At 40.9% G+C, this 26,084-nt stretch overlaps 2 protein-coding genes and 1 long non-coding RNA gene across 8 annotated transcripts in view; 1 reads left to right on the top strand and 2 right to left on the bottom strand.

Annotated features, from left to right (window-relative positions):
- Window positions 1-15,425, bottom strand: LOC116058775. The gene is made up of 3 exons (XR_004107115.1): window positions 15,415-15,425; window positions 12,096-12,106; window positions 1-199 (listed from the first exon to the last, which is right to left on the bottom strand). It is a non-coding gene; the product is annotated as an uncharacterized LOC116058775 (long non-coding RNA).
- On the bottom strand, window positions 238-5,389 carry tmed5 (transmembrane p24 trafficking protein 5). Its single transcript, XM_031311629.2, has 4 exons — window positions 5,079-5,389; window positions 4,265-4,362; window positions 3,707-3,887; window positions 238-2,194 (listed from the first exon to the last, which is right to left on the bottom strand). Exons 1-4 carry the CDS (start codon window positions 5,265-5,267, stop codon window positions 1,976-1,978), a joined length of 687 nt encoding a protein of 228 aa, XP_031167489.1. The 5' UTR covers window positions 5,268-5,389; the 3' UTR covers window positions 238-1,975.
- Window positions 3,733-26,084, top strand: part of suco (SUN domain containing ossification factor) — a 59,274-nt gene continuing 36,922 nt past the window's right edge. For 3 of the 6 annotated variants that reach the window (XM_031311612.2, XM_031311611.2, XM_031311614.2), the window contains exon 1: window positions 6,364-6,669. In XM_031311612.2, coding sequence (XP_031167472.1) covers window positions 6,617-6,669 — 53 coding nt within the window. In that variant the 5' untranslated portion in view covers window positions 6,364-6,616. Of the gene's footprint in view, window positions 3,906-6,363; window positions 6,670-26,084 lie in introns of those variants that run through there. The other 3 variants (XM_031311613.2, XM_031311610.2, XM_036007312.1) reach the window with 2 other exon arrangements.

The raw sequence follows: 26,084 nt of genomic DNA, 5'->3' as shown, positions 1-26,084 counted from the left end.
TCAGAAAAATGTATGATTGTTTAATTTTTTACACATTTACAACTACAGGACATTAGTTGAATAAATATCTTATAACGTCACATTCCCTCGGCCCCCACTGCTGCATCAGGGTAGTAGAAAATACTTTTCAAAGCTGTTGATCCAGACCCCTTAACAATCTCATACTTAGCAACTTAGAAATATTTTAGAAATGTGTCGTCTTTTAAGCACTTTAAAATAACTCAAACTGCAACTTCATATTACTAATCCGTCACTTTTTATAGAATCTCGACATACAGTACCTAAATTAAACACAGTGAGATCAGGTGGGCAGAGGAATAAAGGATGGTGTTAAGCACTTAAACTGAGGCAGAGGATGACCTTTTCTGACAACCATAACCATGTTATTGCAGGGACCCACAATACGTACATACTGAATGGAAAAAAACTATAATTTTAAAACAAGAAGGCTGCTCAAAGTTTGGTTTTACAGCACTTCCAACATAAGGCTGTTCAATTATGAAGGCATTAACTCACTGTATGATCTTTATCTTACAGCACAGGGCAAAGATGGAAACACGAGGCTTCCAGCTGGGTAGTGGGTAACCAAGTTTCGCCTGTGGAGCTCAGTAACAACAATAAAAGAAATCCTCTCATCAGCAACCATATTCACAAGCCACAGTTGTGTCTTAATACTGTATAAGCAACCAATGAGATAAAAACGTCTTGAGCGGCTCCTTCACCCACGCATCGGAACAAGTTGTGGACCCGTCTGCTGGGCCCCCGATTATACTAAAGAATAACACTTTGGTGCCCATAATGTGGGAATAAGAATATGAAGACAAAAAAAATATGTTGTTCTGTGGCATCAGAGGCAGTGCAATGACCAGATGTCAGTTTGTAATGATTGCTAATAAAATAGGAATATCAAACAAAATACACAGATACAAGCATTTAAAAAGAATGCTGACGTAGCACAAGGCAGTGAATGGCTCCAGCCAATTTAACTGAGCAGTGCACCCATGTAGTAGTGGTAATGACCTTCCAGGTGTCAAGATAGAAATAGACATATTAGTCACCAGAGTAGACAGACAGGCATAACATCTTCACACAGTAGGTGGCTGTAAGCAGATAGCTGCCAGCAGCAGCGAGGCTTCACAGAGGGTAGTGGCTGCCATTTAGGCTACAAGCCCAAAAGTCATGGCAGAGGAGAGTAGGGTAGTAGTCATTGAGAGATTTGGAGATGGCCCGTTTCCTTTTCTCCTACTCCCTGGCCCCTTGAGTGCCAAAGAGCAGCATTAGCAGCGTGGTCCTACCTAAATACCTGACTTTTTCAGTATTGGCATGAAAGGGAAAGTGCGACTGAATTTGCTAGCAACATAAATGTCCATGGCAATGGGACAAATACTCAAAAAGGTCTCATACACTGGCAAAAGGCCAGCAGCTAAGTCTAAACCACTAAGGTGTCTTCATAACACAAAAGGGTATATTTTTTGTAAGTAACTACTATGGGGAAAGACTTGCTGACTGACTGATTGCACTTGCCACTCTTACTCAGATCAAATTCTTCAGATACCACATAATTTCTTCATCTAGTTTAGCTCAAATAAAAACATGTCCAAAGAAAAGAGAACATTTTTGCAATTGGCCATGGCCTGGTAACTTTAGACTCCGTTAGAAAAATAGTCACATCATGAACATGCTTATGTCACTTCTCTGTGAAGAATTACAGCCACTAGGGAGGACTATAAAACTATATAAACGTTTTAAAAAGAGAGAAACTTTTTTTGAGGATTGAGGACCAGAGAAAGAAACGAGATGACTTTGTTATAAAGAATGTCAAAATGTCTGTTTGTGTTCGTGCATATGTATGTGTATAGATGACATCTTGTGTTAAAAGTCACAAGTCAGGAGATCTGCTGAAAACAAATCCCCAAAAAAAGGTATCTGAGGGCAAGTGCGTTTCTCTCCCTCTGTCCCTCCGTTTGGGGCAGCGTTATGTACGAATTTTCCTCTTATCTTCAAACAGTGAGCGGACTAGGTAGACCTGAACCGCCGATATCAACATCATGCCAATGACATTTACAACCGACCAAAAGTTCACCCTGTCATAGTTACTCTCCTGGAGGTTTCTGTCGCGAGCCTCGAACGCCCGCAGCACCGTCTGGATCTGCAGACTTTTGCCCAGCCGAGCCTTCACGTTGTTGATGGTGTCCTGGAGGAGAGGAGACGCCACAGGTCAGAGAAGACAACCGTTATTAAAAAAACTTTCAACTACATTGTTCCTCTTATGTACCTGACACAAACTAGCTAAATGCACAAACTTACAAAGCAGAGTGATCTAAATAAAAGTTAGATCTCTGGCGGCAGTCCCTTCTTTCATGAGAAAACAACTTCCTGCCCAGCTGGAAGATACATTTTCTTTCTTTTAAGTGAAGCCTATGTGACTTCTGACACAAATTGAGGCAGTTCCTGGTGAAGAGGGCGTTGCAGGCTATTGTGGTGCAAGCTGAGACAATTGGCTGCCCTCAGCCAATAGGTGAGAGTTCATGACAGTCTATTCTTGTGACACACTCCTTGTGACTTTGCATGTATAATGGTTTTTCCATGTGCCCGAGTCGGTCCCCTTTTAGCTGCGCTGTGCAAACAGTAGTTTCTACTAATGCCTCACACTAGTCCTGCTGTGGTCCTGCTATGAAGCATACACCCACGATGGTCTCCTCCACTGAGATGTGTCCTCAGCGGTTAAACTCATACATGTCTGTGCTGGAGACTTGAGAGCTGTTTTTAAAAGTATTTTGGTGTTAAGCTCTCAGTACTTTTTGTATTGTGTGTTTGTGTGTGAAGACATCAGCCTTATTTCACGGTTTACTAATCACTTTAAAGCTACATTGTGTAAGAATTTCTCTCATCTAGCGGTGTAATTGTATATGACAACCAACTGAATATTACTTTCTAGCCCCTCCCATTCCAATCACGTTTTAACTCCTACGGTGGCCGTATTATTCCAAGAAGTACGACTTTGTCCGTGAGTGTTCCTTCCAGTGTAATAATAGTTTTACGTTTTCGTTATTTTGGTACCATTTCATTGCTAACATCAGCTATCAGGTTCCCAAATGAATGCAAGCTAATGTTAGTAAAGTATCAGCGTGATCCTCCCATCTTCAACAGGCTTTCAAATCTGCCGGCAGTCGCGAGTAATCTCCCCCTGGCATTCGTCACGGTGCCACTGAGTTTAAAAGCGTGAAACGCAGAGGTATGTCTCCCTTTGGTGTAATGTATTTTAAAGATGGAGGCGCAACATGGCAGAATACATGTATTCTGAATGATTCTGAATGGCAGATTCCACGCGTACGAGAATACTTTGATTAGTTGGTGGAAGTAGTGGTGGTGATGGCACAGTAGATATGACCCATGCCTTTGGTGTGGGAGACCTGGGTTCGATTCCCACTGCGATACATCAACCAATGTGTCCCTGAGCAAGACACTTAACCCATAGTTGCTCCAGAGGTGTGTGACCTCTGACATATTTAGCAATTGTAAGTCGCTTTGGATAAAAGCATCAGCTAGATGACATGTAATGTAAGTATTTACACATGAATGAGCACATATTTGTGAAAGGACAAACAAACCTACCTAACTACTCTGGAATGTGTTACATATCAAATTGAATATTTTTTTTTGGATAACCAACATGTGGTCTATTTTAGACTGGCTTCACCCTCACCATAATGTCTTCCAGCTTCATGTCCAGGATGTCTGTTCCGTGGACATACTCCTTCCAGTCGTCTGGGTCTTCGTCTGTTTCCATGTTGTCCAGGATCAACTCAAAGAAGATGAGCTTCTCAGAGACGGAACTGAACGTGTTGTCAAAGCAGAACATGTAGTCTCCATCTTCAGTCTCAACACTGGAGGAAAGCACGAAAGTAAGAGCTTGCACGTGTACCTGTGTCAGTAATGTGTGTCCCCTAGAACAGTGGTTCTCAAAGTGGGGTTTAGACTTGAGGGAGGTCCACAGGGTCCCCAGCAAAAAGGGAAATCATTTATTTTCACTTTAATTCCATCCATAAGTAACACAATGACGGAATGTATAACAATGTTGGTCACGGGTTTTATACACTTTCTGTAATGAAACATTAAAAAAGGCAAAAATCCTATCAGATGGGAGACGCTGGAACACAATCTTATCAAATGGGGGGTCCGTGGTCTAATTTGTGTCAGTTTAAGGTGTCCTTGACGTGAAAAAGTTTGGGAACCACTGCCCTAGGTCACCTATGTAACTTACGTGTGCACTCCATCTGATTTGTGGTAGTCACTGAACAGCACTTGGCCAGAAGGAGAGGAGATGAAGAAATCTACATCGAGACCTGCGCCATCTAATACCTGCGGACAGTTGAGGACATTCACACATGAGACGTAAATGGGGACAGATTACTGAAAAATTGAGAGACATGGAAACAATACTGCAAGTTTGCATGGGTTGATATTTTCTCCAGAGAATGTAGCTGGACTTCATTCCTGTATTCACATATTGGAATGTCAGGAATGCTCGTTTACTACTACTCAAGGTGTCCCTCCTGATCCACTGGAAACAATGTGCCTGGATACCTTGTCCTCCACGGTAGACACTACAATAGATATAGCCTATAAAATGCTTGGGATGTCTTCCACAGGCAATAACAAATGGAAACTCCCTGACATCGTCTAACTTCTAGAAACACCAGAAAGTTAAGACTCATTCATTCAGTGTTGTAACTGTTAAACTGCTACATGGACCGGCATAACAGTTTCCCAACAATATGAAAATAAAGGCGTGAGCCACATAACCTGCTGGCTCTCTTGTTAAATAAAAAAAAATGTTATTTAACATCGAAGTATACCAGTGTAGTTTGCATTCACTTATCTGTAATGAGAACTACACCAGAAAACGTGAACAGTAACCATGATAAAAGGTACTATCAACCAGTTTAATGTTATGTCAATATGGCACTGTTGACTCTCGATTAACGTTAGGGGTTATCGCTGGTTTGGGTTCGGGTTTGCTGAGCTAACGTTCGAATTTAATACAAGAAAATCCCATTTCTGTGAGTCTTTATCACCTGATATTCAATCTCCAGTGAGGCATCTTTCTTCATGGTCTGGTAGAAACACTCTTTGCGACCAGCGGGTAGAGTGAATGTGAAGTCGCTGTCCAAAGACTGAGAGAAGAAAGCTAGTACCACAAACCTATCCGAGACTAGAGCAACAAACACGGACAAGACACACAAAAATACCCGGACTACCTCCATAGCCAAGCCTGCGTGCCTAAAAGTCCAAAAGAGCCAAAACGGTAAATACAGTAGTTGACCAGCGTAATTAAGAGGCGAAGAAACGAGTTACGTTCGCCCCAAACTTCACTTCTGAAATGTTCTCACTTCTGTTTCTCTCACGGCTGTCGAAAGCTCAGGCCCCCGCCGGTTTAAAACAACAACACATTCCTAGTTATTACTTCAAACAATCTCGGATCAATTCAGTAGTCTTTTTTTTAAGGTTACACTCATTTTTATATCGTATTGATTATTCTATATGCGTAGATATAATAAAAAGTACAGGCAAATTTTAGGGCTCTTTTCGAACTGCACGTTGGGATATGTAGTTATTGTTTTTTTCCATGTGGGGCAAACAGAAGATCAGAAAGTGTATTCAGAAATTAAAATAAAATGATTTGTTATTTGTAAACACAATTCACACATTTTAAAGAAGGGAGATAGGATTGACATTATATATAAATGTATAAAGATGTGTTTTGGCGGTTCAAGATTATTTCTATTCTAAAAATGCCAGTTTAATGATGCTTTCATTTTAATCGCTCGTGGAATTCCTGGGAAAAGGGGGTTTCTAAAAGTGTCTGCCCTATTAAATGAATTATATATGATAAATTCATTATACAGATATAATAATACAATTTAACTGCATTGCATTGACCATTGATTGTGCTTTATAACGAATGGTTGTTTTTGCAATAGCCTACCTGTTTAGAATGCTTTTAAAAATGCATTTTTATACTGAAGCTGTTGAGGCAATGAGGAACAAAGTACATAGTGTTCACATTCCTAACCACACACCTCCACATAAATTGCCATTACGAAAACAAAAGTATCAACATTAGTCATTTATATTGAAACGTTAACATAAGACGATTGAGCAATCATTTTGAATGTTGCGTGCTTTAGTGATATGCTTATCAAGATATAGGTGACGCGTCGTGCTCCACAGTCACCAACTCATCCTCAGTCCAGTAGGCGGGGAATTGTCAAAACAGTATAGCTACGTCTCCTATGATTGGTTGAAAAAATCCACATCTCTTATTTGGTTGGCCAGACGTGGAGCAAGGGTTGAACTTACCAACAGCCAGCTACCCTCAACGGCAGTAGCTGTTAAAGCCGAAAGAGAAGCAGACAACTGGTCTGGTCCGCAAGATGAAAATTAGCACATCTCAAGTGTAGAGTTTAGCCACAGAAGACAGTCGTTTGCTCATTTGTAATTGACAAGGGCCTTCCAGCAAACAAAAAGCTTGTATTCGGTGTATTGTTTAGCCGTCAAAGATTAGAAACAACCCCAAAAAGCGAGCGAGGATGTTGGTCCCCGCGGGAAGATAATGAAGAGGCTGCGCGTTTTGTTGGTGTGCCTCATTGTAGCTCTCCTGTGCTGGTAAGCTAAACCTGACATCTCCATCTCCAGTCACATCGCTAATGACATGTCAGACAAATGACAGTCGTAACAATAGACGAACAACGTTTCGTGATAAATACACTTGCCCGTCACGTCGGTTTTGCATGATGTCTTTTGCCGCATTATATCCGTCGGTCATCAATGTTCAGTGACATGATTCCTCCCTGCTACACAGCTAACATTATCAGTTACAGTGTGTGATGTTTTTTTGACCTGTAACTAAAAAGAACAGCTTTTGCATGATTTTGTCGGTACTTCACATAACTGGTTGATAAAGTTTTTTTTGTTTTTTTTTAGTGGGTTAGTAGGTTAGCTAGCCAGCTGTTTAATAGCAGCATAGCTAGCTAACCTAAACCAGTGAGCATGGGCTGTGAATGAAAACGTTACTTGTCTGGTAGCTGGTATTGGTAAGGTCAATGTTGACCAAGAAATACTTAAAGGGACAGTAAGAAGCTGCGTATGATTTAATCTATCTAAATGTGTGTGTGTGTGTGTGTGTGTGTGTGTGTGTGTGTGTGTGTGCGCGTGTGCGTGCGTGTGGGGTGTGTGTCTCTCTCTGTCTTTGGGGGGGAAGGTAACTTGCACGTCACAGGCAGACGCCACCCGCAGAACCCTTTACAGGGGGTTCACCGGGTTCACGCAGAACGCTTTAAGCAGCGGGGGGTTCACGCAGAACGCTTTGCTGGAGGGGGGGTACCTGCTTCCAACGTTACATGATTGCTAGCTAGATATACCAAACTACTGTTGTGTAAGTTTGCCTCTAACTTATTACGTTAATACCGCCGTTTTACAGGGTACCTGTAACGTTACGCCTATAACGTAGCTCTATCTCCCTCACAAAAACCGAAAACCTGGCCAATATATTTATTACAACGACTTTGACTGTTTTGCGTTACATGATTACTGGATATAACGTTAACAACCAAACTTTTCTTCGCTTTCCCGGAGCAACAGGGGTACAAGTTGGTTTTGGAGAATTCAACAAGCAGCAATACCACAGGCCAAGCAATCGGCACGTTCCAAACGAGCACATTTTCTTTTCTTTTTTAGATTATTTTTTTTGGGGCATTTTTAGGCCTTTATTATCCAGTTATCCATCTCAAAAATTGTGCCAAATCCACATCATCAGCCTGTAACATCCATACTGATGTCTAAAGATTGTTCAGTTAGTTTTCTGCGAGCGATTTGAACCCAGAATGAGTCAATTTATAATCCTATGAATACATATAAGCAATGACATAAAGAAAAGCAAGCATTTCTGTGCATTTGTGGAAAGAATGCAGCATATGCATTGCATTGTTAGCCAAATTAATAAATGACTAAAACAAATAATCAGTGGTAATTAAAATGGATTAACTTTATGTGGGTAGTCCAAAAAGTGTAAGTACATATCAAAGGATACATATTGTACTATAGTACAGATGTAACCTATCTATTACTACATTAAACAATGTCAATACATTGCACTATACAACATGCTGTGTGTAATTCCTCTCCAGAGCGCATGCTCTCAGAGGTGAGAGAGAGAGATTAACACAAATCATGAATTTGTTTAATCTCAGAGGCACGGAGCAGGTAAACAATACACAGGGTGTGTGAAATGGGATTAACAGGCCAGCTAACAGGCCACCTATATCCAGATTGTTGACTCGGGAGCAGCAAACCTTTATGTGTGGTCTGCTGACTGTTGCGTCTTCCTTTACTATCCTGGTCATTTTGTTTGTGATAACTATTCCCCATTACGCTTCCTGACAATGTATAGGGTTAGGTGACTTTGTTGTTTTGGGAGACAGAATCATTTTAGTCACAATAATGGTTGAAAAATCAATACCACCACCCATTTGGTGAATTACTAGTTGTAGAAAGTATGATGTAAAGCTTCAGTTTGTAAAACTCCAGCAACTGGGCTCTTCCAGATGATGTAATAGTCTTACTTCAGTGTGAGGTCACTTCTTTCATTTGAATGTTTTCAGGAAATGATAACCTAAAACCTGTGTTACAAGTACAGAGCCCAACAGTGGTTCTGTAGTGGTAAAACACAGTGTAATGATCATATCCGTCTCATTTATACTTAAGGTCCCTGATCAGTATAGTCTAAAACCAGTTTTTTTTTTCCTCCTCCCTGTTTCCTCATAGCATCAGAAAAATATTTAAAAACTCATACGTTATTGAGCATAACAAGGATAAGCCTTATATAATGTCATCAATTAGTAAAACTCTTTGCAGTACACATTCTGGTTTAGTACCTTCATAGAATTCATGTTTTGCAAAAGAGATGCAAACGGGTTTTAAATAAGTCTAAATATTTGCTCAGACTAAAAAGACGAATACTAGTTTACAGAATCCTCTTCTCTGTTTGTAACCCTTGTACCTTTTTTTCTGAAGAATGAGCACATCCCCATAGATTAGATTATTTCCAAACAGTTCAGGTATTGTTCAGAAAAGATTTAGCGTACTCTTTTTTCTTTTATAGCTGGCAAACAAAGTAGAAAGAAACATGAGAATGTAAAAAAACACAGCAGCTTGGCAGAACAGTGTTGTGCTCTCTGTGAAACAGGGATACTGACTGAGGGATTAACACATTATTAGTTAGTCATTTAAATTCATGACATTTCTAAGGGAATATTGAATTATAGATTTAATTTCAAATGAGACAGCCTTCCCTGGTAACGGCTATATCTGATCACAGCCCTGCATGTTAGGCGTTTGCTTGCTCGCTGCACTTTTTCTCTTTCCCACAAACTAATGACCACGCAACCACATGCACAGACTTCATTACTGATGCAAACCCTTTTTAGCGTGCCGCTGTCGGCTTCTCACTCCTCTGTGCCAGCTCTCACACATCCCAGTGGGAACAGAGAAACGGGGAATGCAGTCCTTGCAGTTAGCCAAAGGTTTCCAAGGCAGCAGTAATTTTAGGCAGAAAGGGGCTCTGTAATGGGAGGCTGGTAGCAAAAGGCTGTGGGGAGGCATCAATCTGTCGTCCTGATTCACCTGCTGTTTTAAATAACCTCGTGCAGATTCCATGCTTGTATTTGTTATGTGTGAAGTCTTGTTAGCTGTAAATTACTGTGCGACTGCTGTAGCTGCTCAGATCTTTATGCTGTAGTGCTCAGAAAGGCACAGCAGAACGTGTTCTGCTGTGCTTCATGCTGCCGTAATCAGCAACTGTGGGGTCTTCCTGTGCTGGTTTAGGCAGTTGACATCAGCATCACTGGAGAAAGTGTGTTTGTGTGAGGGTGCACATTTCCAGCCAGTTTGATTGTCTGTAATGATAGCTTACCACATACATATTTTCTCCCCATTAAGATGACAACTTTAGTGCCTAGACGTCAGCTGAGTGTGGTTTGTTAGCACTCCTCCCTGTAGTTACACATTGTTGGACTTTCTCTCAAACAGCTGGCATATTTCCTTTTCTTCTATATTCTGTCAAATAATAGGCAAAATAGACAATTGGACTGTTTGTGACTATTGCATTTGTACAGGAGCCTGCTCGAGGAAAATATCCTAGCTGCATGTCGTCATCATCTCATTCACTCCCCGTGTCGTAGGCTCATTAATTTCACAACCATTTGAAGATTATTGTTATTATGTAACATGATTAGCACTCATGAGATAACTCTGCAGCCGACTGACCAACTGGGGACTTTACATTATATTCCATTAAACATAACAAAACTCGCAAAGCATTACAAGTCTCCTGGGCATGTGCAGGTGAAATGAAGTTGTCCACCCAGGGCTGTTGAATTTTAAATGTGCTGACTCACCTGATTATGGTAGAATTTATTGTTTGCGCTGTTGATTTAGTCTTGTATGTAATTAAGTGACGTTGATGCTGTTTAAATTGCTCTAGGGTGTGTTTTTGCCTGTGCCCTAGGGGTGGGGGAAATTGATACAGCATAGTATTGTGATATTTTCCGTGGCGATACTGTATCAATACACAGGCGCCAAGTATCGATCTTTTATTACATATGTGTTGGTCAGTTTGTCTGCTTGACAATCCCATTTTGCAGCAATAAAATTGAAGTGAGATGAACAAAGAAATGTATCTTTTTAGATAAAACAGATGTTGACAAAGTTTCCTTCATTTGAAATTGGGAAAAATTTGAACTTGGAAAAGACGTAATGAATTGCAATATGACGCAGAATATTGCAATATGTTTAAAATCGCAATAATATCGTATCGCGACATAGGTATTGTAATGATATGGTATCGTGAGGCCTCTGGTGATTCCCACCCCTACTGTGCCCTAAGGGGTGTAATGTTTGTGCTGTATGTTTAGACACCAGTCCAGTAACGGCACATCTTTCCTAGGTCATCTATAGGAGGAGGCGGTCTATAGGGGCTTTAGCGTTTCCTCCTCTGCCATATCAGGGTTTCCTAACTCACAGCTTCAGTTCTTGAGCAATCTTTTGTGTGAACCTGTTTTGCAGCACAAATAGTTTTGGCTATAACAAAATGTCCACAGTGAGTTAGTGTTTATAAAATATAGCATCAGGTAAACCCCCCCCCCTCACCACACAAACTTGTGTTTGTGAATAAGCAAAGGATTAAAAATATGTCATGACTGTGTGCTCCACTGTGTGAACGGTGTCCTTTAAAAATTGCTCAAAGGCAATTTGACTATCTATGAAACCAGGCATAGCTACAGGACCCTCTTGTTTTTTATAAAGATTTTTTGGGGGCATTTTAGGCCTTATATAGGACAGCTGAAGACATGAAAGGGAGGAGAGGGGGGAAATGACAATTAGCAAAGGGCCGCAGGGCGGAGTTGAACCTGCGGCAGCTGCGTCGAGGAGTAAACCTCTGTATGTGGGCGCTTGCTCTTCCAGGTGAGCTACCCAGGAGCCCAGGACCCTCTTGTTGAAAGAACTAGAATTAGATCTGACTAGAGATGTTCCGATACCAGTATCGGTCTCGGCTCCAATACTGCCTAAAACGCTGGTATCGGTATCGGGAAGTACTGGAGTTTATCCGATACCACGTAATAAAGCCCTAAATAAAATCTACGTTAAAGTAGTTTGTTTATGTTCTTTTTCCGTTATAACTGACTGTCAAACTGCAGAATAAAAGAAAGTTCTTTGGCATTCATGTTTCACAAAGAGTTTAACCTGAGCCAGACCGACAACAAAGATAGAAATCATATCACATCCATACAGGGATAGTAGTATACAGTTGTTAAAACATAATAAAATATATGACACACTGGTATCTGATCGGTACTTGTTACCGGTCGATACGCAAGTTCAGGTATCGGAATCCGTATCGGGAAGCAAAAAATGGTATCGGGCCATCTCTAGTTCTGACCCCTTTTGTAAAAGTTCCCCATTTGGGGCAATTGTTGCATAAGTAGATCTGCCTTGAGTTGCCCACGTGTGCAAGTGGCCATGGAGACTGTTGTCACTGTTGTATTTCCTGCCAGTAGACACTCACCAGCACCTGCACTGGCTACTGAGAGAACATGGCAGAAACAGAGAGAGGCTCTGTGTGTGTTATTGGCTGGGAAAAGGGGAGGGGTGCTGGAACTTGAAGGTACAATGGAAAGTAGCAAAGCCTGCCTTTTGGAGCACCTTCTAGCACTTCATTTCATTCAGCTGCCTTTTTATAACTTTTGTGGTTTTTTGACACTGTATGGCTGCTGTTATTTGCTGTGTTTGCTGTTCTGGTATTGTCCTGTTCGATACCTACTGAGTGAAGTCTAATCCAAGTATGTGAAGGTGTATACCTCTAGTATTTTCATTCAGACTTCATGTTGTTTTTGGATTCTTTTCCCTAGAATCGATATTCAGTAGACGGAGATTACATTATATCCGTTTCCAGCAACACAGACCAAAAGCAGAAAATGTAGAAACTCCATGTTATGTTCTTCTTTACAAATGAAATAAATGTCAGACTGACTGACTGACATGTGATGTGCATTCTTTTATTCAACTTTTGTTTTTGTTAAAGAAGGAAAATCGAAATACTCAATATTGAATTGCACTACTTTTAGAATCAGAATAAATGAAAATCACACTGTAATCTAATCAGCACCCATGTATCGTGAAAGAATTGAATTGGGACAAAAGCATATCGTTCCAGCCCTATGATCTATCCAACCTAGAGGTAGGGCTGGACGATTTTGGCTAAAATCATAATCACGATTAATCGAACAAGTTACCTCAATTACGATTGTTGAACGATTATTTAAAAAAATATATATTTTCTTATACAGTAAATATGTTCACGGTTATTTTTTCTAATGAAAGAGTGCATAATCCTATCTTTGTGATTCTAAAATAAGGAAACAACACACAGATAGCAATTAATGCTTATTTATTAAATATTTCAAACAACTGAACTGAAATCTACAACAGTAGATTTTACAATGAAATAAAAACGTCTTATAAAAAAGTAATTTAAGTTTTAATGTAAAAAAGTTTCCTAAAAATGTAGAAAATAAATAATGAATGTCCATCATAAGATTAACGGGAACCTGTGGTTAACTGTCTTTTCGGAGTTAAACTCCACAAGCGTGTCCTGCGGCTCGCCGGCCGTCACACACACACACACACACACACACACACACACACACACACACACACACACACACACACACACACACACACACACACACACACACGTCCACAGCGCAGCAGGCAGAGGCGGGGTCTGTTCCGAGTATAATAAAGCCCCGTCTGTGTTGAGCAAACGGGAAAAAAGATTTTGGGGGAGAGTAGTTCTTACAACTGCTTAGAAGTACTATCCGATCGGAAAGCACCTATGGTCGCAGACTGGACGGGGCGGAGTCACGTGACTACACACGCGGCGGCCTTAATTTGTTTTAAGGGGAAAGTACATTAACACAGCCAATATTAATAGGATTAAAAGACCGAAATAACCGACTTGGTAAAATTACGTCGGTTATAGGCTCTGAATTTCGGTTACGATTATTTTTTGATTAATCATCCAGCCCTACCTAGAGGTATTAAGATACATTGCCAAGTCATGTATGGTCCTATACATCTTTTATGTAGTCTGAAGGACATGGTTGATATTAATATATAATGAGTTGCAGATGTCTAGATGTCCGCCTTAATACTTATTTATGCATAAGCACCCACATACTGTACTGTCATGCCATGCAAGTCTCGGCATATGGATTTGGGACACACAGATGCACAGATAAGACATACATGATTTCATGGCATTGTGTTCAAGATGGACCAAGTTTTATTTTATATAATTTGCGATATAAAATTACATTTCTTTGTGTTTTTTGATTTGCAGACAAAAAAAAGCAATTTTATGATATCACTTTCAGTTTTAGGTCAACTAAAAAATGCACTTGTCATTAGGTTTAGCAACTATATACTGTATTGATGAATCGAAAGAATAATAGAAGCGGTGTTTCCTCTATGTTGATTTTGTAGTGGCGGCCCACCATGGCAAAATTTCTGCCACCACGGTATCAGAAATAGGGCTGTACAAAAAATGTAGTCGCGGTTGCCTTTTAAATGATCCTGCCGACATAATGCTGTACGTCCTAGTAGCCTACCCTAATCATGATCCAGTCAGACTGCACTTTATACAAGGTTTTTTAGTTAGGCTGCAGTTTGTTTTGGCTAATTCACAACTGTGGTACACAGAATCATCGATTGGTGGAGAAAGAACAAGTAAACACAAAGTAGGCTAATTAAATGCTTCTACTCATTAATGAGTAGAATAAGTAACAACTGGGTAACTGACTAAAAAACAGATATCTGCTTTGTTAGCACAGTATTTAGAGTAGTCTGAATGAAGAGAGTTATGACTGGAGAATAGTATAAAGCAGAGACACATGGTCTCTGTCTTTTTTTTTTCTTAATTAAAAAAAAAAAAGGAAAAATCCAACCTTTAAGGACATCAATTTTCTTTGTGAATGAATAATGTATCGTGAATAAATAAATGTTCTTCCTTAAAATACAGGGGGCATAAGTCAGTACACCCCTATGTTAAATCCCCAGCCTGATAAAGTTCCCTTGGTCTTTGGAATTAAAATAGCCCCACATCATCACATACCCTTCACCATACCTAGAGATTGGCATGGTTTTATTTCAGTTAGCCTAATAGCTGGTTTGATTTGCATTGAGAGATGATTTTATGGAAAGTACCCCATGCCAATCTCTAGGTATGGTGAAGGGTATGTGATGATGTGGGGCTATTTTAATTCCAAAGGCCAAGGGAACTTTATCAGGCTGCATAGTATCCTGGATCCATGAAATAACTGGCCTTTAAAAATAAAAATCTGCCTGCCTCTATGGGAATTTAACATAGGGGTGTGTATACTTATGCCCCCTGTATTTTAAGGAAGAACATTTATTTATTTACGATACATTATTGATTCACAAAGGAAATTGGTGTCCTTAAAGGTTGGATTTTCCCTAATTTTTTTAATTAAGGCATTAAGATCAATTTCCAAAAGATGATTTTTTTTTTCATTCCTCTTTTTAGTCAACTTTAGCATGGGTGTGTAAACTTATGCAAGCCACTGTAAAACAGATGGAGTATCCTCTGTTTCAGTTTTGTGCTAGTCCATATTGTCTCTTAACTTCCTTAACTTAGAAAATAATTCAGTAGGCGCATTTTAAGTAGGATGTCCCGAGGTAAATCTTGTTAACCTTGCAACTGTCTTTGCAAAGTGCTTTTCACTGCTCATCAACATATGTTTGCCTTGTGAATGTTGTGTCATAAACTTGCACAACATTCTTGTAGATTTGTTTAAAAAAAGAGAGGATGATGTGAATAGTTAAAACGCTTGCAGTTGTATGCGATGAGCCCCATAACCGTATCACTTTGCAAAAAGACTGAATTCAAATACTCTTTTCTTTATTTTCTGGCAGCAGGAACGTCTTTGTAGGATCGTGTTGCTCACATGTTTTTCTGGGAAAAGGTAGGCCTGCAGTGAGAGTTGAGTGCAGGCCAGTAGCCTGAGGCTCTGTCAGTGGTTAGAAAGAAAATGCCACTGCTGTTCTAGTGAAGAGTACTCTGAGGGTGAAGATTCCTATTAAAGGTGGAAACTTGCATCAGAGCACACAGTAGTGTTACTGCGTGTGTTTGCCTGTGTGCGAAGAGTTGATTGATTTGATTACATGACAAGTGAGCATTCAGTTTAAACTTCTTTTTTTGTTTGAAACTTCTGTGGTTCTACACTTAACAACATATTTGGGAGCATATGTGAGCAATCAAACAGTGCAAGTGGTTTACCAGGTTTTTAATTGTAGCCTACATTATGAGTATAAAACCATTTAAGGCATGAAATTCATCTCAAGTTGTTGATGCATCTCAAGACATCTGATAGCTGGATGCTGTATATACTCGTGTGAGTTTTTGATAGTTCATTACACTAAAATCAGGAGTTGCTTTGCTTTTTCCTGCTGCCTTCCTATAGAAAGGCACTGCTTTCCCTCTCTTGAAAATGCTCTGGTTTCTTATCTTCCCCTCCCCCTCTCTGACTCACTGCTTTTTACGTTATGCAGCTACCGACCAGCCTGGCTGTTATGCTTGTACTGTGTGCGGTGGTCTCTTTTTTTTTTTTTTTTTTTCTCTCTTTGTTGAAGGTTTAGTCTTGAATGCAGCATGTATGGGACTTTGTGTACATGTGTACATTTTAACCGTCTGGGTGAAGGCAATGTACAGAAACATGCCCTGCCCATTGTTGACACACACAGGGCTTAAGAACATTGTGTACTGAAGCTAATAATGGCATGTTTTGCTTACGCTTGCATAGAAAGACATACCAATACCATCACATCTACTTTACTCACGCCGCTTGCCGAATACAAGATCCCATTATCTTATTTCACAGGCCAAAATAATTAGATTTGTAATGGACATCAGAATCAAATGGGCAATATACAGTAGGCTCATTGTTTCAAATTTGCTAAATATGTAGGTGCTGCTGTGGAGTGTAATGTATTGTTGAAAACCAAAATATCACAGTATTTCTGTCCGTTTTTAAGGTTTCCTTGCTCTAGGAGGCGACTGTTTGCATTGGAGTATGTATGGTCAGTGTACATGTTCCACCACGCTACTGCAGCACATGGGTACATTGTGTACTGAAGTGAATGTCTGATGAGTTTTTGTTCTCCCTCCATGCCTGACGACGCATACATACTGACTAAGCATGCAGGCGTATTGTTGTATCCACACCCACCCATGCTAACCCCCACTATCGAAGTGGCTTTTCCTATCAAATACCATTATATCACATGGCTGCATCCTGCAGTCCCATTGTCCTGGGCTGATGTCAGATTCCCAAGCCTCTTTGATCCCCGTCTGACTGGGACTGCTGCGATGCTTCACAGTGTCACAGCTCCACCGTTGCCACCATGCTGTGACCATGGGTCTTTGTCTAGCTCGGTATCAGGGAAGAGATGCGTGTTTAATTTTACTGCTGATAAATATGCAAACACTTATTACCAGATATAGATAGATATAATAAGACAAACATATTAGATTCCACCTCTTGTATGAGTTCTCTTTCTCTATTCAAGCCAGATGATATAATTACGTAATTGTATAAACAGTAACTTAAACAAATGTCAAATATAAGCTTGACACATTTATGCATTTACAGGACCGTTGTCTCATGGTGTCTCTGCTCAGACCCTCTCTGCCAGTCATGTCTCAAGGTGTTCATTTGTACATTTATCACTGAAGATAATGTATCGTGTACCTGACTTGGTGCTATTGTTGTGTTATTGAGGTTTAAGTGATGCAAACAAAAGTTGTTGCATCAGTGATTTAGTGGTCAACATACTAACAGATTTAAAATGTTAGCGAGCTGCAGCCATGTTGGGTGAACGTAACCCTACAGAAGCAGCAGGCTTTCTTCTACCAGGTGACTTGGCCCCTACTTGGTGCTTCAGGCTAACTTCCAAATAGAGGTGTGTCTGTTCATTCACATTACTTCCTAGAAAACATCTCCTGTGTAAATGTTGAAGCTTTACATGCGTCACAGAGCCAGAGTAGTCAAAGAAGGATTCTTATAGATCAGGGAGGCAAACAAGCTTTACAAATAGTCTAAACTAGTGTGGATTATAAAGGCCTTTTTACAGTCGCCGGTCCCGACCGGTCGCGCAACAATGTGACGCGCGCCAGGATTTAAAGTGCACCACTCTACTTTTTTTCTGCGGCGCACGACAAAGCAGAAACTGGATGCATGGACGAGTTCTCTCTTGTAAACTTACTGGGTTAAGATGAGTTCTTGTATGGTGAATGAAAGGCTTGATCCGACGAAGTAGGTCATTGAATCGCTGTGCAGACATTCTGAAGTATTTAAAGTGCTTCTCTTCGTCTATCATCCACATTTGTTTCACGAGGATATTGAACTCACCATATTTATGTCTGGCATTATTCAAAGGACGAACATTCCACCTTCGTTTTCTTTGTTTCTTTGCAAGCAGGCTCAAAAGCAGCTGTTCTTCGACTCCAATAATATCATCTTAGCCACTGTTGACATTGATGTCAATGCTGCTGCCAGTTCTGCCATTGTTTACCTTTTTCTTCTAGTCCGTAGAAATAGAGCTCAACAGTGACCGCCCACTTTTTTTCGGCTCTGTCTCCGAAAGTGTTTTTCCCCATTCAATTGTTTTATTTAATTGCTTATATATAGAGTTTTAAGTCTGGAACCAAGCCAACCAGCTATGACATAAATAGTGAGCCTAACACATTTGATTCGGCGCAAAAAAACATTTTGAAAACGGCAAAAAAGGCAAAGGTCCGAGACTGTACAGAAACTATCATAGACTTCAATGGTAGAAGCTCGCTCTAGCTGTTCGCGGTTTCGCGGGTACGGTAAACGTTTCTATGGTAACAGCGCGCTGGACCAATCAGAGACGTTGCTGTTACGCTTAGGATTGTGGGTAGTGTAGTTTTTCTCCATTAAATCGCGGCTAAAACATGTTTTTCTTAAAACAAGGTTGATTTCATACGGACTTCTAGCTTCTACAGGAGCAGAAACCTTCGTTTCACAACCACGTAGCTCGGGGTCAGTCTACCTCGGGTGGTTTAGACATTATGACTGATATTCTAAATCCTTATGGAGAAAATGGGATTTTTTACTTCCGAAGTCGGCTGTGGGCAGGACTGTTGAGGTCTATAGCAAAGTCAGTAGCCTTTCCTCAGTTGCGACACCTCGCAACTGAGAAGACTGCAACTAGTGTCGCGACCACCACGTGCGAGTATAAATAGTCACACTGTCGCGCGACAGGTTGGGAATGGCGTGCCCATATTATGAAAAAAAATCACTTTTTCTGGGATTTAGAGTGTTATTTTGTGTCTCTGGTGCTTCCACACGCATACAAACTTGGAAAAAAAACATCCATGCTGTTTTGAGTGAGATACAGGTTTCTGAATGTGTCCTGCCTTCAGTCTCCGGGTGAGCTGTTCATGATCGGCAAGGCTTTCTACGTCACTAGCCGAAACAAGGTGGCTAACCGTAGTATGCTAGCGCTAGCATGCTAGCTCGTTCTGAATGGCAAAACACTGCTACAACACACACTAGTTCACCATAATCTACAAAAGAACTACTTCCATATCCCTGTTCTGCAGGTATTCCACGCAAAGTTGGAAGTGTGCTCTCGTTTAGAAGAAGTCTCCCGGTTAATCCTGCCTTGTACAGACTGAAGTTGTAGAAACAAACAGCTAGCTAGATGATGTGATCTTACCTAGCTACTGAGCATGTGCGACTCCCAACAAAGATGTTACAGCAGTGAGATGTCTCACTCTGTAGCTAAAACAGAGAGCTCAACACACAGGGTGAAAAGAGGAGCTGCAGCAATGTGCAGTACAACAAAAATATGGTGTTTTTTGAAAATTAAACCATGTAAACCTATTCTGGTACAACCTCAAAATACAATTATGAACCTGAAAATGAGCATAATATGAGCACTTTAAGAGTATGTGGCCTCTCATTATATTAGATGAACTCAAGCGTGTTACCAAACTCATTATCTGGCTTTAAGAAGAAACGGGATGAAGTGGTGTCATTCTGCCAGGAACTGCTAGGCCTGTGCCAATGCGTTTTCATGACAGTAGCATCTGTGACAGTGTGACATATGTTTGTAGGCACTTTGCTGTTCCTAAGGATGTTTTCCCACCTATAGTTTGATTACTTTGGTCCGAATCAGTTGATATGTTTGTAAACTTGGAGCGGTTTCCCCCTTGGTTCGGTTTCGTTTCACACGGACGAAAATCCAAGCGTACCAAAATGCATAATTACAAATCACGCAAGAACTTTCACTCCGCTTATTCGTCAGATGTGTCTGGGGCGGGAGCAAGAAAGTAAACCCACGAAGAAGGTCCTGTGTTCTGGACTAGTGCATGAATTTCTTTCATCTCCATGGTCCAACCAGCTCATTTCATTTAAATAATTAGACATTGTTTGGTGAGCGGCTATGTCTGCTCTGCTCACCGAGTAGGGGTGTCACGATTCTCCAAATCCTCGATTCGATTACATTTTTGATTCTAAGGTCACGGTTTGATTCGATTCTCGATTTTTACTTAAAGCACAGGTTGCTATGCCATTTTTAGACTAGACTTGTATGTAATATAATATCTGACCTTTGTTCGCAATGTACCACACTACATTGTCACATTTCAAACATTTATTAACAACATAATGTAACGATAACATGTCTTTAGTCAATTGGAAACTTCACAATTTGTCAAAGTAAAAAGGAAAAAAAAAAGTTTACCGACAATCCTGAGGGCAGACGCTTCCACATGGAGTTTGGTGTTAAAGCCGCCAATGTCGTCTTCCAGGCAGCGCAGCCTGGAAGGCACTAGGATTAGGCAATGGTTATGGTTGAAGACGACGGTCGCAGCGCTGCCTTGAAGGCTGAGTTGGGGGCTTAAAACACCATCAAGCCAGCACAGCAACTGAGCAGACCGATAGCAAAGAGGGCGACTCGGGCAGTTTGCTAACTTGTTGCTCTCTCTAATATATACAATATAAGCTGCTCTGTTTAGGCTACAAAACGTGCATGCATGCTGAAATTCAACCGTGCGGTTTTGTTGGGATAAAGCTATAAGCAGAAGGAATATCCGCTAGCTGCTAGGCAATGGTAAACACACAGAATATGGTACACGCACATAGCAGAGCTTGCAAACTGGCTTTTTTGTCAACAACTCGAACATTGTCAACATAATTCACTGGAAATCCAAAATACTTCCACACTTTGACACACTTCAGTGAAAGAGGAGGGGGCCGAAGTTCTGTCAATGGGTCTCCAGCATCTGCAGTTGCCATGCTATCTTTTGACTGGCTCTAGCTAAGTTACAGGAGGTTGACTGACTCGCAGCGCTTCAAGAGGTGTGTTTTTTCCCGCTTGACAAGCCGACCGGACATGGGGGCGTGGCAGTATCGACGATTCCATTTTTTAATTCAAAATTCAAGATTGTGACTTAATTTCGATCGATTTCGATTTAAAATCAAAATCGTGACACCCTTATCACCGAGACTTTGCTCTGCTCTGATGGAGTGGATGGTTTGACCATGGGAATGCGAGTGACGGACGGCGAGCTTGACTGCTGTATTTCTGTGAGAGAAACATTGCAAGCTGCTACAGTTTGCATTTGATTGAAAGCGTACCGAGCCCACCTCATCAAGGAGGTCTGGATACGCTTGTTTGGTGCGTGCCTGCGTGCGTGGTTCAAAATTAACTTATTTGTCCACCAGCCAAATGGCTGGTGAATGTTGACATTTTATCAGCCACCCAATAGATTACCTTTGTTTTTTGGCTGGTGACGCTCGATTGGTTGGGGTTAGGCATTGACCTCGAGTGGTTATGGTTAGGATAGCCGATTGGTCAGGGGATAGGATCTGTACAAATCGGGTTACGTTACCTTGCGTAAGCATGGACGCCTGGCCAATAGTAGTGTGTGAATGCTACTGAAGGGCGGGTCTTGGCGTGGCCATAGTAGGATTCATAAATACGCGTTCAGTCTGTCGCTAGCAATGATGACGCAGTGATTAGTGACGATTCTCTCCGACCAATCAGTAGTCAGCAGGTTTTCGCGTCACCTTTTGGTATCGCCTCAGCTCGCTTGGAACCTCGACAGAGGTGATACTAAAAAAAGTACCGGTTAGCTAGTACCAGGTACTTTTTTTAAAATGGAAAAACAAAAAAGGTGAGGGCTGATGTGTCTGCAGCAGCAAGGTAGAAAACATGAACTTCCATTCCCTCAAATCTTTCCCTTGACCCCACTGTTGGTGATAGTGTCAGTGGAGTCTCTCAAAACCAAATGTAGGATAGGAAAGGTGGTAGGGTCCGGTACAGAAATGTGTTTGTGTGGGTGAGTTAGGGAGCTATTCACCAGTTAAGACGCGTTGTCCTGGTTGCCCCAATGATGCACCAGTGGGGAGGATTATGGAGGATCAGCAGGCTTTAGAACAAACTGCTGCTCTACATTTTTGCATGCTTTTAATGTGGAGGAAAGTTAAAATGCACACGCAAACTCGCTCAGTCCTAAAGGCTGGGCTTTTAGGCTCTGCCCCCACTTATCCTCCTAACAGTGACGACATGTTTTTGTCTGCCTGGCAGATGAACTGGCCTACTTTTACTGGCAAACCTCCCTGGCCCACAATCCATCTCTGCCCACGTGGATCCTGGATTCTCTCTCCTCACCTCTTTTTCTCCCTATCTTCGTGCGTGCGTGCGTGTTCGTTCTCACCAAGCATGGGACTAAGCTTTGGTGAATTGACAAATCAGTTTATAAGGAAACTTGTAATATCATCATGCTGTTCTCCATCAGCCTCTTAACTCATCTCCCATCACTACACATCGTATATCAAGATAATCGGATCCTCAGTGAAAAACATCACACGACTCTCCGACTTTGGAAAAATAGAAGACAAATGCACTATTCACACACTCATTAAATTCATAGTTGAAACCATAGTAACAAACTCAGTGACTTCACTATTTTGTCAACCAATTTGTCTTCTCCCTATTATTATGCTTTTATTCATTTATCTATCACCTCTCTATATTATATTTATATATGTTGTCACAGCATTTGACACAGTGACACAGTTAAGTTGTTTTCATTTAAGACAATTAAGGAGGGTAGGGACTTAGTGTCCATCACATGCTGTCGGTTAATTAAAGGCTGTGTGTGTGTGTGTGTGTGTGTGTGTGTGTGTGTGTGTGTGTGTGTGTGTGTGTGTGTGTGTGTGTGTGTGTGTGTGTGTGTGTGTGTGTGTGTGTGTGTGTGTGTGTGTGTGTGTGTGTGTCAGAAGCTGGTCTGAGATTTAGGCCAGAGAAGGGAAAGGCAGCAACTAATCTGCCCTGACCCAGGTTATATATAGTTTGTGTGTTGCTGTGTCATGCTTTAAGAAAGCGTACAATACGCTTTCTTAAAGCATGACACGTGTGTGTGTGAGAGGGCAGAGTGATAAAACTCTCTTGATCTAAAAAATCAAACCGTGAAAAAGAGAAGAATAAATGATGGAGAGAAAGAGCACGGCCCAAGGCTATAGGGAGCAACATGCACACACATTTACACATTCACACATTGTCATTCTCGACGCCTCTGAAAACCTTTAGTCACCAGGCAAACATCCTGCCTGAGAAGAGATCAGAGCGTACTATGCATGCCATGCAGCTGGTGATATCAGTTGACTCCCTGCTGGCAGATGAATCCATCCTCAGACTGTTGTCTCTGCAGTTTTGTCTGCTCTGTGTCAACCCAGTCGGTTGGTACGGTACAGTTGATTTATACCATCTCTATTGCTTCTGAATGGTCCTTAAGCCAACAGGAAATATCAGGGGATTTGGCTGTTTGGAACTGGCAGAGACAGCGTATCAGGACATGTAGCCAGTGTGTCTGCTGTGCATCTTTGCAAAGCTCGGTTGCTTTTAATTGTATTGTTGTGCATTGAAAGGCAGTATGATGGAATAAAAAGTAGAAAGCTGTTTTCAAAGGTTATGGCCCAGGTTGTAGTTGTGTCCCCCCCAAACAAGACACAGACTCCATCAGAGCTTTATACATGCCCTTCTGCTCCATCTCATGTTTCTGTAATGGGTGACAAAACAGGTGATAATGTCCTCTTCAGCAGGGCTATACTGATATAGCGTTTTTATTTTTTTTGCATGTCTCTGGTACTTCTGCACAGTGGCAGATAAAGACTAGGCTACACTAATATTATTAGTAGGGCTGTCAAAATAACGTGTTAATTTTGATTAATTAATCTGAGAAAAAATAACGCGTTAAAAAAATAACGCAGATTAATCCATTCCAGCTGTTCTAGCCACCATTGGACTGTTAATGAAGGAGGGAGACGAAGAATGTGCTGCCTGGATCATTAATTGGAACATTTACTTGTAAAAATCTTCTTCCTGCCAACCCTGGCTACCGAAATCTGGTGCCACTGATATGTCTGCACTTCTCTCTGGTGCTCTGAAACAGACGGCAACACAAACACCGCTGCACAGGACGCTAGTTAACACTATACTCAACAGCAGCTAATGTTAGCCTACCACTAGCTAGTTAACACTATACTCAACAGCAGCTAACGTTAGCCTACCGCTAGCTAGTTAACACTATACTCAACAGCAGCTAGCGTTAGCCTACCGCTAGCTAGTTAACACTATACTCAACAGCAGCTAACATTAGCCTACCGCTAGCTAGTTAACACTATACTCAACAGCAGCTAACGTTAGCCTACCGCTAGCTAGTTAAGACTATACTCAACAGCAGCTAACGTTAGCCTACCACTAGCTAGTTAACACTATACTCAACAGCAGCTAACGTTAGCCTACCGCTAGCTAGTAGCTGGATTAAACACGGTTAAAATGCTGACAGCTAACGCTGAACGGTGTAAAGTTTGACTGTGTTTTAGCCGTCGGAAAAACAACACAGACGTTTAATGAAACTGGTAACCTACAGCCTCGTGGTGCATTTGAAGTTATTGTAAATGTCCTTTCCCCACCTGGTGGTTGTTTTTGTCGTTCAACAGCAATTTACTAGTGAAATAAGTTATTGTTATACATTATTATTAAATCATTTAATTTTGACCATATGGCCTTAGTAATAAACAAGCCGTTCTTTAATGTCACCAACTGTTGTTTAGTACCCTTTTTTTTTACTTTTCTTTTTTTACTTTCTTAAAAAGTATCGGTTCAGGCACCGTTAATTATGTATGCGATTAATTTCGATTAATTAATTACAGAGTATGTAATTAATTAGATTATTTTTTTTAATTGATTGACAGCCCTAATTATTAGTATTATACTCGTGGCTGCATAGGATTGTTTCCGACTCGTGTGATCCAAACATTTCCATTAACTCCAGAGCGTCGTTTCTGTCAGAGCATAATGTTGCTATATATATTCATCATTATTTTATGCCCTTATTGGATTAGCCTGCTGCCTACATGTATTTATGTTGACAAAACCGACGAGTTATATTCATTTAAAAAGTCAGTTTATTAAAAAAAAGAATAACTTACTTAATCTGATAAATCACTTTATTCAAATTGAGGATTTTGTCAGAAGATTTTTTTTTTAGGGTGATGACGCCGTAAAATATGACAGACGTTCTACAGGAATATTACATAGTGATTGAGTTGCTTGTAGCCAGAGAAGAGCATGAAAGCCTGAAAGACTTCTTTAAAAACCCCCAGGTGCTTCTGAAGTGGAACAGGAAACAGGGATAGAGAAAGAATGAGGAAGAGCGTATTTGCACGCTGCTGACTCATGAGTCTTGCCTGAGGCTCTTCCTTCATTAGCTTGGCATTGACCCACTACTGTATATTGTAAATATGCCACGCTTTCTCTGCATTTTGCTCCATTTATGGGTCATACGATCCCCCTCCTACTGTTGCATAACCAGTTGAGTTAAAAAGTAGGCCACGGTACACCCCCAAAGCAGATTGGCCCCTTTATCACCTTTTTTTTCTCTCTTTTCGTCTGCTCCATTTTTTTTTCCATCTGTAGAAGGGACATCAACACTCAGGTCTTTCTATTCACTCAGATGACGCTGAGTGGGTGCGAGACTGCGTCATTCCTACTTGTTTCACAGTTGGGGCTTGGGTTTACATGTTGCAAAGTAAATAACAGGGCATTTTGTGGTCTTGAATTGCTCCACATGTTCTAATCTCTGTATTTGAATTTCTGTTATTTAGATAACACTCAGTGACAGGTTGGCAGGTTCCAGTTAAACATTGGTTCTTTTAGTCACATAGCGGAAGTCAATGCTATTTGCATCTATCGTTTTGTTTGTATTGTTTACTCTGTGGTGTGTTAAACCTGCACTGTGGTATGTGATCTGTTTGTCCCTTATGTGTATTTACCTATTTAATACAGTCTATGGTATTTACACAAGTGCGGTCTTATCTGGGTGATTGAAGGTCTTTAAAAAAAAAAAT

Source organism: Sander lucioperca, chromosome 11, assembly GCF_008315115.2.
Source record: "Sander lucioperca isolate FBNREF2018 chromosome 11, SLUC_FBN_1.2, whole genome shotgun sequence".
In the NCBI taxonomy this organism is placed as follows: domain Eukaryota; kingdom Metazoa; phylum Chordata; class Actinopteri; order Perciformes; family Percidae; genus Sander; species Sander lucioperca.
This window is presented reverse-complemented; position numbering and strand designations above follow the sequence as displayed.

Bases quoted from the DNA above. Each gene is read 5' to 3' on its own strand.
- tmed5 (XM_031311629.2), bottom strand. From the start codon at position 5,267: ATGGAGGTAGTCCGGGTATTTTTGTGTGTCTTGTCCGTGTTTGTTGCT. The intron at 4,363-5,078 runs GTGATAAAGACT...AACTGTCCGCAG, and splicing joins CACTGGAGATTGAATATCAG to GTATTAGATGGCGCAGGTCT. The intron at 2,195-3,706 runs GTGAGGGTGAAG...CCTCTCCTCCAG, and splicing joins TGAAGCTGGAAGACATTATG to GACACCATCAACAACGTGAA.